Here is a 10,059-nt window from a genome sequence, read left to right as displayed (position 1 = left end):
AAATGCACTGTTTATTTTCTGGATGGATTTCTAAAGACAAAGGGAGAACATTAAAGTTTCATTTTTTGTATGTCTATTTGGGCTATCAATTTGATTTTTTTGAACATGCCCCATAGTAAAATGACAGATGTCTTTAACTGGCATCACAACTCAGCACAGTTTTAAATAACAAGTAGGTCAACAGTAAAGTATAGTACTTGTTTGTGAGTCGGTTTTTCCTCTAGTCCAGTAATTTTCTTCAATATATTTTCTAATTAGCTTAGGGATTGCAGTTTCAGATATACAAGTTATGTAAACATATATATAAACAGATATAAACATCTATATAAACATATATACATACATATATCATATATATATGAGATAAATATCAGGTGGCCCAGAAAGGTTAAGACCATAAGTGGTTTAACTGCTGTTACCTTTGCTTTGTAGTTAGCGTTGGAAGTTGAAAATATTTCCCACCCGTGCTAGTGACAATTTGCCTCAAGGTTAAACAGGTGAAGAGGAGCTTCCAGAGGCTAGCTTTTAGTGAAGGGCAGGACAGGCCCATCTACTGTCAGAAACAGACATTTCTCCCTTGTCCCACCCTCATTTAGGAACTCATGCCCACCACGTGGATAATCCAAAAGTGATTCAATAGCGTTAAATCCAGCCGCCCTCTCTGGACAATATCGCTGATTCACAGTGACCAAGGGGCTTTGATGGCATGCTAGAACTGTCAATCACCAACCTGGATCAGGGAACGTGCTCTGAGTTGCACAGGTTTTAATACCAGCTGGTTGAAAGGAGGCTCCTAAAATGGGGCTATTAATTTTCCAGTCATTCCATGTACTGAAGTTCTCCCCAGGGTTCTGAAGTTCTCCAAGGAAAACACCAGGAAGCAAGTATGCCAACAGCACTGCCGTTCGGGGAATATTGTGTGACAAGGACTTTCCTGGCCTCCTGAGCAGCAGGTTTTTCCACTGCATTTCAGTCATTTCTGGAGAGCTGAGGGAGGGTAAACTTCATGAACCTGACCTAGAGAAATGGCAGCGGCTCCTCTGAGGTATAGGCAAGGACAATGCTCCAATGTGAAGATCACAGAAGTTTTTCTCTGACCTCCTCCTGCTGTTCTGTCTCCCGTTCCCCCGAGGTGCCACCGAAACTAGACTCCCTCTTCCTCGAAGTGGGTTGTAGAAGGCAGAGCCCCTTTCCCAAAGCCAGCCATGAAACATAAAAATATTACTCTAACTTTGGCAGGCCAAGGCAGGTAGATCACCTGAGGTCAGGAATTTGAGACCCACTTTGACCAACAAGGTGAAACACTCTCTCTACTAAAAATACAAAATTAACTGGGCATGGTGGTGCATGCCTGTAATTCCAGCTACTTCGGAGGCTGAGGCAGGAGAATTGCTTAAACCCAGGAGGCGGAGGTTGCAGTGAGTCAAGATTGCACTGTGGCGCTCCAGCCTGGGCAACAAGAGCGAGACTCCATCTCAAAAAAAATATTACTCTAACTTTCCCTCTGCTTTTCTGTGTAAATGCTGTCTATTAAATAATTATTTGCCCAGCTTCTTTGACTGTAGGTCGTAAGAGCCCCATTCCACAGAGGGCCCTGCGCCACAGCAGCAAGGAGGGAGCGTTGCTCAGGGAGGCTGCGGAGAATCTGGACAGTCAGGCCTTGCTGGGGGCCCCGCTCTGTCCATTAGCATTAGGTCAGGCCCTTCTTATCCCATCCTATTTCTACACAGCTGTCCATACTTTGTTGAACCTAAGAATAAACGTGTGTAATTTCCCCTGTATCTTTGGGTCTTCATTCTGAAGGTTTCTGTTTGTACATGTTAAATACATTTTTCCAAATAATCTGTCTTTTTTGAGTTGAGTTTCCAGTGAAACTTCAAAGGGCCAAAGGGAGAGGATGAAAAGCAAATGACTATTTGAAAGGTAAAGAGGCTGAGACGGGTGCATCACCTGAGGTCAGGAGTTTGAGACCAGCCTGGCCAACATGGAGAAACCCATCTCTACTCAGGACCGAGGGCCATCAGAGTCAAGTCTCTTGTCTTTCCTTCCTCCCTTCCCTGTACCCCCAACTGTACACAGCTGGACACAGGCCAGGGTTTGGTAAGAGCATCTGGTTAGGGAGGGTAGCTGGGAAACAGTATGTGAGTTTGTGTGAATATGTTATGAATTGAGTTGAGAAAAATCTTTCCCTGTGCAAGTATATTTACTCGTGTGTGTGTGTGTGTGTGTGTGTATATATATACACACACATACATATATATATACACACACATACATATATATATATATACACACACATACATATATATATACACACACACACATATATATATACACACACATACATATATATATACACACACACATACATATATATATATACACACACATACATATATATATATACACACACACACATATATATATATACACACACATACGCGCGCGCACACACACACACACACACAAAATTCACTCCTAGCCTGCCCTTGCTGCAGGGACTATGCCCTTCAGGATCCCTCTGCCTGATGCCCTCTCCCCTCAGCTGTCAGCAAGGCTCACTTCCTCTGCTCCTTCAGGTCTTTTCTCAGATGTCTCTGTCTCACTGAGGATTCCCTGCTTCTACTGTTTGTAATTTCATTTGTCCCTACACTCCTTCCATACTCTAGCCCTTTCCCTGCTTTTATTCCCCTTCACAGTGCTTCTTGTCATGCAACATGGTCCTCATTCTACATACTCATCAGTGTATTGTCTATTTCTGTCTCCTGGAATGTAAGTTATATGAGGGCTTAGATTTGTATCTGTTTGGTTTTAGTGCCTTCAATAATATTCTGCACATTATAGCTGCTCAACACATGTTTATTGTTGAATGAAATATACTTTCATATAATTCTGTAATATGTTCCTCAGAGGCCATTGTAACACCTTTTTTGACACTCCTTCCACCCCATCTTCCAGAATTGCACATGTGCTTCTGTCTCCTTGAGTGCCATGCTGTATTATAATTGCCATTTGCACTCTCTCCCCTTGTGTTGGTTTTAAGCTGCTAAGGTTATAGTGATTTGTGTGCAGCCAGACAGAACTGAGCTAATGTCTCTGCTTGGATCCTCAATGCCCTGCAATGAAGGCACAACACATAGGCAGGGTGTCCCTGAAGTCTCAGTGGGGAATGAGCTCCTTCCAAGGTCATGGGATCCCTGGCAGAATCCAGCTGCTTCTGAGCTGTTGGAATGAAAGCCTCAGTTTCTCGCTGGCTGGTGGTCTGAGGCCCTGCTCAGTTCTTCTCCATGTGCACCCTTCAACAAGGTCTTTTTTTTTTTTTTTGAACAGAGTCTCACTCTGTTGCCCAGGCTGGAGCGCAATGGCAGATCGTGAGGTCAGAAGTTCAAGACCAGACTGACCAACATGGTGAAACCCCGTCTCCACTAAAAATATGAAAATTAGCTGGGCGTGGTGGCACACGCCTATCATCCCAGCTGCTCAGGAGGCTGAGGCAGGAGAACTGCTTGAACCTGGGAGGCGGAGGTTGCAGTGAGCTGAGATCGTGTCACTGCACTCCAGCCTAAGCAATAGAGTAAGACTTTGTCTCTGAAAAAAAAACAAAAAAAGTAGAAGAAGTGCATTCACAATGGTGCAGACATCAGCAGTTTCACTTACAGACTCACATTCCTGTTGGGTCAGAGATTGAGCCAAATGAGGACTCTAGGGAAGCTCCTGTTTTATACCTATTCCTGCAATCTGGCCTGCCTTCCCGATTTAGGGAAGATGTGTTCCTCTGTTTGCCTGCATATTACAGAAAATAGCCTGTGAAAGAATCTGCAAGCATGACTTACAATTGTAACTTAGCATATCGAAAATTTCTGTTGAGGCCATCAATGGCTTGCATGTCCTCTGGAGTCAACTCAAAGTCAAAAACCTGAAAGGAAGAAAACACATTAACCTGTCCCCAGGACAGCAGCTTCTTCCTGGGAATACACGGCTTTCAGAGGGCAGAGGCAAGGATGGCAATATGGGAAGTATTTCTGTCCTCACTGGCCTCTAGGTGGGACCTCTTTCCCCTGAGACCTCTTCCCCCTGAGTTCTGCTACTTTTCCATCCCACCTCCCTCCTGCTCTGCTCCACTTCTAAAAGAAAGACAACTTATCAATCTTAGACATTTCTAGAGAATTGCTTGAGACAGAAAAAATAAATTCTTTATCCTAAACAAAGGCAAATCTGGACAAAATACCTGCTTCCTTGACTTGACCACACTTGGTGAGGATTTCCCTTACTCACTTCCCCTGGAACTTGACCCAGTCTTTGACTGTGCAAGCTTTGGAACACAAGACAACCTTGCTCCAAGAATCTGTTGGCCTTAGAAAAGCATTTCCTGATCAATTGTTCCACCATACCACTGTCTCATTGCAGGCCCCCAAATACTATTTCCAGCTACTACTAAATAGCACCAAATACTACTTCCTTACAACAACAACAACAAAATAACTTTTTTGAATATATTTATCTTACTTAAGCCAAGAGTTGTTTTTATTTGAAAACATATAGACACATAACCCCTGATGAAGAATCCCTTAATAGCAAAGAAAAGAGATATTTGGTTTAAAAAAATTAAGTTCATTATTTCATGCAGAAGACAGAAAACTCAGAGCCCTATCTATCCATCCATCTATGATCTACATATCTATCTAATGTCTCTCTCTCTCTCTCTCTCTCTCTCTCTCTCCCCCCCCCATATCTGCCCATTATCTACCTATCCACCCATACATTTACCCATCAGTGATTCATCTTAAAATATACTCCAGAAGTGACATGGTTGTCACAGGGATATGTATTAACATGTTAAGTTAAATTGAAAAATAAAATACAGTAAGATTTTTTTCTATATTGTAGCAAGATTTAGATTTGCCTATTTGATTTTAGTATAACTTTAAAAATTTAGAGCTACAAAATTGTGAAACAAATACATTAGAAAATATGCTTCAAATATCATCCTTTGTAATAACTAAACTCATGTTGATTTTTCCAGCTGCCATCTTTACATGGACAACAGCATACATAGTCTTTAAAAATTCTTTTAGAATTCAAAACAAAGTAAATTAAAGACCACTGATTGATCTAATGGATTGGAGTGTATATGAGGAAGTCTTCAGGCAAAATCTTTACTCATTGATTTACTATTAATAATGTGGTCAATCTATGAAATTATACCTAGCTTCCCACCTGCCTGGGGCACTGCCAGGGGAAAGGTGATAAAAGATGACCCAGAAGGAGTCACCGCATTTAGGGTCTCACAGTCCAGAGAGCACACTGACATCTTAGAGAAAAACAATATTAAGTTAAAAGGGAAAAGACTCACTAACAGAACCACGCCAGGCACTATTGTGGTGAAAAATGTGCTACGTTGTTCCAATGGTTATGTATGTATGATATGTAACAAAGCAGGTAATCCTGTTTGAGTTTGATCATAAAATACAAAGGGAGATTTGTCAGATAGAGATGGTGAAGGAGAGAAATGAGGGTTCTTAAAGTTATTTACCATGTAGAACTCCTGAAACTCATGAAAATGGTGGAGTTGAAATTTGCTTAGTGTCACACAACTAGTGAGTGGCAAAGTCAGTCCTAGAGGTGATAAATTTTAGAACTGTGAATCCAGTGATCTCTCTTCACACTCTTCCATCCTGTCCCTCTCCCTTAGCACACAGAGGAGAGAAGCACGGGCATGAATGACATGTGGCACATTTTCCCGTGGAAGAGAGATGGCCCAGACCAGTGACCGTGGCTCACTTTGGAGCAAAACCACTTGACCTGTACCTGGAAGTTCTCTTTGATTCTCTTCTCAGAGAAGCTCTTGGCCAGGACCACAACTCCTCGCTGCAGCTGGTAGCGCAGGGCAACCTGGCCTGGGCTTCTATTGTGTTTCTTGGCAATGGATTTCAAGGTTGGCTCCTCCAAGAGATATGGGCTATCTGGGTCCATCCTAGAGAAAAACAACAGATATGAAGAGTGTAGATGAAAACTCTAGAGTGTGCTACCCCTTTTGCCCAAAGTCCCAGACAACGAGAGGAGAAGATACAATATAGTATGTTTCGAAGTGTCTCATAAATATTCATAGAGATTCATTTGCAATTGTGGCAAACTGGAAACAACTAAACTACCCATCAATAGGTGAATGGATAAACAACTTGTGGTGTGCATGTCCATACAATGGAATATTTTACAGCAGTAAAATGGAAAGAACAGAGACATGCAACTACAGGAATGAATCTCACAGACAGGTTGAGCAAAAGAAGCTACACAAAAGAATATATATGACTTCTTTACATAAAGTACTACAGCAGACAAAAGTAGTCTAAGACTGAAAACATTACGAACATAGTTGCCTAGAGGTGGGGAGGAATTGTCTCAGAAGGAACACAAATTAACATTTTTGGGAGAAAGTTTCTATATCATGACAATAATGTGGATTACAAACTACATTCATTTATCAAAATTGTACAGCTAACATATATGCATTACAGTCTATGTAAATTTCACCTTCAAATCACTTTGAAATTGGAGTGGGGTTGGGAGAAGGCAGATATACAAATGAAACAGCAGGGAAGGAATGTTGGTGACATTGAAGCTCTGTGGTGCTGCATGGGAATTCACTACACTGTTGTGTTCACTGTTCTATGTTTGACTTTATCCATAATGAAATGCTAAAAGTTTCTTAATCGATAGAGTTGCTGATATAAATTAACTCTTTGATACTCTTATAACCAGTTTGGGTCTCTGTGAGATGCCAGGGCACTGTAGGCGACTAGAACAATGTTCTTGGACTTGCAGAACTCCAGGAGTTTGCTCTGGTTGAGGTAAGGGTGACATTCCACCTGTAATTTTTCAAGACCAAAAGGTGTCAGAATACATGAGCGAATAACCACATGTAAATTTTAAAATGCTTTGAAGGAATATCTAGTACTATATTACTATATGTACTATGTATTTCAGATTGGTCATTTTCCCCATGCACCTTCTGAAATGCCTTCAAATTCCATCAGCGGTCGTACTAATACGATAACTTACGTATTCTTTTTTAATTAGTGTTTTTAAATGATTAAAATCTCTTGTGCCCAAATTATAGTCTCTACATGACATTTCTACTCAGAGAAACCAAGATTTCTTAGAAAAATGGCTAATTCCATTTCTGACTGGGGAAGCTACAAGTTCAGCCTAGAACAGCTTACATTCTAAATGGCAAAGAACATAAAAAAAATGAGGCAAGTCAAAAGACCAAGAAGCTCATTTGAAAAGTCTCCTGCTGGTCAAAATGATGGCAAGTTGAGCATCAAAAGGAATAGTAAGTACAATGGTTGGGGAAATGACATATTTGTTAAAATTCACGAGTTCAAATGACGTTAACCAAATGTGATCAAATCTTTAGCTCTAACTTTCAATTTACAGAAAGTACAAACGGAACATGTTAAATTGTATCACATCACTGGATCAACCAGTATATCCTATACTGAAGAAAACTTTACAGGAATAAAGCCTTAAGTTTTCATTAGTAAATTGAAGGAAAGAAAGAGGCAGAGTGAGAATGAGAGCCACGGAAGAAGAGGAGGAAGAGAAGGTAGAAGAGCAGGAGGAGAAGAAGGAGGAAGAGAAGAAACAGAAGAAGACAGAGGAGGGAGAAGAGGAAGAGGAGGAGGGAAGTAAAAAAAAAAAAAAAAAAAAAAGAGCAAACTTTAATAGAGTGATTTGGCCAGCCTCAGTGGCTCAGACCTGTAATCCCAGCACATTAGGAGGCCAAAGCGGGCAGACTATGAGGTCAGGAGTTTGAGACCAGCCTGACCAACATGGTGAAACCCCATCTCTACTAAAAATATAAAAATTAGCCAGGTGTAGCAGTGCATGCCTGTAATCCCAGCTACTCAGGAGGCTGAGGCAGGAGAATCGCTTGAACCTGGGAGGTGGAGGTTGCAGTGAGCTGAGATCATGCCACTGCACTCCAGCCTGGATGACAGAGTGAGACTGGGTCTCAAAAAAAAAAAAAGAAAAGAGTGATTTATGAGACATATCATCCAATTGCAATGTATGGGCCTTATTTCCACATCAATTTAAATGAATCAACTGTAAAAATATGATAAAATTATATTTCAGCACTCATGATATTTAGTAATAACAAGAAATTATTGCTACCATTTCAAGTGGTATAAAAAGATTCTGGCAATGTTTAAAGATTTAGAGATTTTTTTAAATATTTTCAGATAAAATGATATAATGTCTGCTTCAAAATAATACGGAGGTAGAATTATCTATGTAATATGTTTGGTTGTGGGATAATTATTGCTTAAGTGTGAGGATGGGTACATAAAAAGTAAATGATTATAACGTGAGGGGATATTCAAAAAATTGATTGAAAATGTGCATTATGTAGAAACTATACATGGATTTCAAAAAAAATGTACCAAAATAAACTTGTACTAACTTGTTATGACATGTCTAAACAGGATCTAGTTTGAGGTATTGAGAAAGATAAGACAACTCCCCTATCAGAGAAACATGAATTCTGCTAAATTGAAGAATAAAAATCAAATTTATTGTGAAGCATGGGTGGAAGAATGGTGAAATTATTGACTCTTTACACAAAATTTATGGGCAAAATCCCCTAAAGAAATCAGAAGTTCACAAATGAATAATTGATTTAAGAAAGAACAAGATGATGTTGAAGATGAAGCCCACAATGGCATACCATTCACATCAATTTTCAGGAAAAAAAATGTATCTTACTAGTGCCCTAATTAAAGAAGACCAATGATTAACAGCAGAAATGACAACCAACACCACAGATATCTCAACTGGTTCAGTTTACACTACAGTGACTGAAATACTTAAGTTGAGTGAACTTTCCAATTCATGGGTGATGAAACTGTTGTGGCCCGATCAGCTACAGACAGGAGCAAAGCTTTCCAAGGAAATTTTAGGTAAGTGAGATCAAGATCCTGAAGCATCTTCAAAGAATTGTAAAATGAGGTGAAACATGGCTTTGCCAGTACAATCCTGAAGACAAAGCAAAATCAAAGCAATTGCTACCAAGATGTGGAAATGGTCCAGCCAAAGCAAAAGGAGATTGGTCAAGAAAAAAGGTTATAGCAAGTTTTTTGGGATGCTTGGGGCATTTTGCTTATTGACTCTCCAGAGGGCTAAAGAAGAATAACTGTTTTGAGAAAATTAGCCAGTTTTAGTATGAAAATACCCACAAAAGTCTTCACCAGGGCCAGGCGCGGTGGCTCACACCTGTAATCCCAGAACTTTGGGAGGCCAAGGTGGGCTGATCACAAGTCAGGAGATCAAGACCATCATGGCTAACACGGTGGAACCCCGTCTCTACTAAAAATACACAAAATTAGCAGGACATGGTGGTGGTCGCCTGTAATCCCAGCTACTTGGGAGGCTTAGGCAGGAGAATGGCTTGAACCCAGAAGTTGGAGTTTGCAGTGAGCCGAGATCGCACCACTGCACTACAGCCTGGGTGACAGAGCGAGACTCCATCTCAAAACAAAACAAAACAAAAAGCTTCACCAAAGATTATTTTTCACCATACCAATGCTCCTACTCATTTTTTTCATCAAGCAAGGGCAATTTTGCAAGAATTCTGACAGAAAAATCATTAGTCATCCACCTTACGGTCCTGATTTGGCTCCTTCTGAGTTCTTTTTGTGTCTGAATCTTTAAGAATCTTTAACAGAGACTTTTTTTTACAGTTAATAATGTAAAAAATAAAGAATACATTGACATGATTAAATTAACAGGACTCTCAGTTATTTAGAGATGAACTAAATGGCTACTATTTGCTATTAGTTCACATACTTAGTTCATATACTCATAAGCATATAGTTATGCTTTAAAAACTATACTGAATTTGGTAAAGCTTGTGTTGAAAAATAGTTGATATCTTTATTAACATCTTTTAATTCCATTTTTCCATGAACTTTTTGAACTCATATTCTCTATATCTTTTTTAAAATTTTACAAAAATAAAAACTTTTAAAAGTAATAAAAGAAATATTTTCATGTTAGATA

At 39.9% G+C, this 10,059-nt stretch overlaps 1 protein-coding gene across 1 annotated transcript in view; it reads right to left on the bottom strand.

The window, feature by feature from the left end:
* Positions 1–642: 642 nt before the first annotated feature.
* The window catches only part of LOC105535762 (prostaglandin-E(2) 9-reductase-like), a 17,049-nt gene continuing 7,632 nt past the window's right edge, over positions 643–10,059 (bottom strand). The window contains exons 5-8 of the mRNA XM_011974953.1: positions 6,757–6,866; positions 5,809–5,974; positions 3,834–3,916; positions 643–730 (exon numbers count right to left, since the gene is read on the bottom strand). Coding sequence (XP_011830343.1) covers positions 643–730; positions 3,834–3,916; positions 5,809–5,974; positions 6,757–6,866 — 447 coding nt within the window. The remainder of the gene's footprint in view (positions 731–3,833; positions 3,917–5,808; positions 5,975–6,756; positions 6,867–10,059) is intronic.

This window comes from Mandrillus leucophaeus, unplaced genomic scaffold (genome assembly GCF_000951045.1).
Source record: "Mandrillus leucophaeus isolate KB7577 unplaced genomic scaffold, Mleu.le_1.0 Scaffold15, whole genome shotgun sequence".
Lineage (NCBI taxonomy): Eukaryota > Metazoa > Chordata > Mammalia > Primates > Cercopithecidae > Mandrillus > Mandrillus leucophaeus.
The sequence above is the reverse complement of the archived record's forward strand: the minus strand, read 5'-3'. Positions and strand labels throughout refer to the sequence as shown.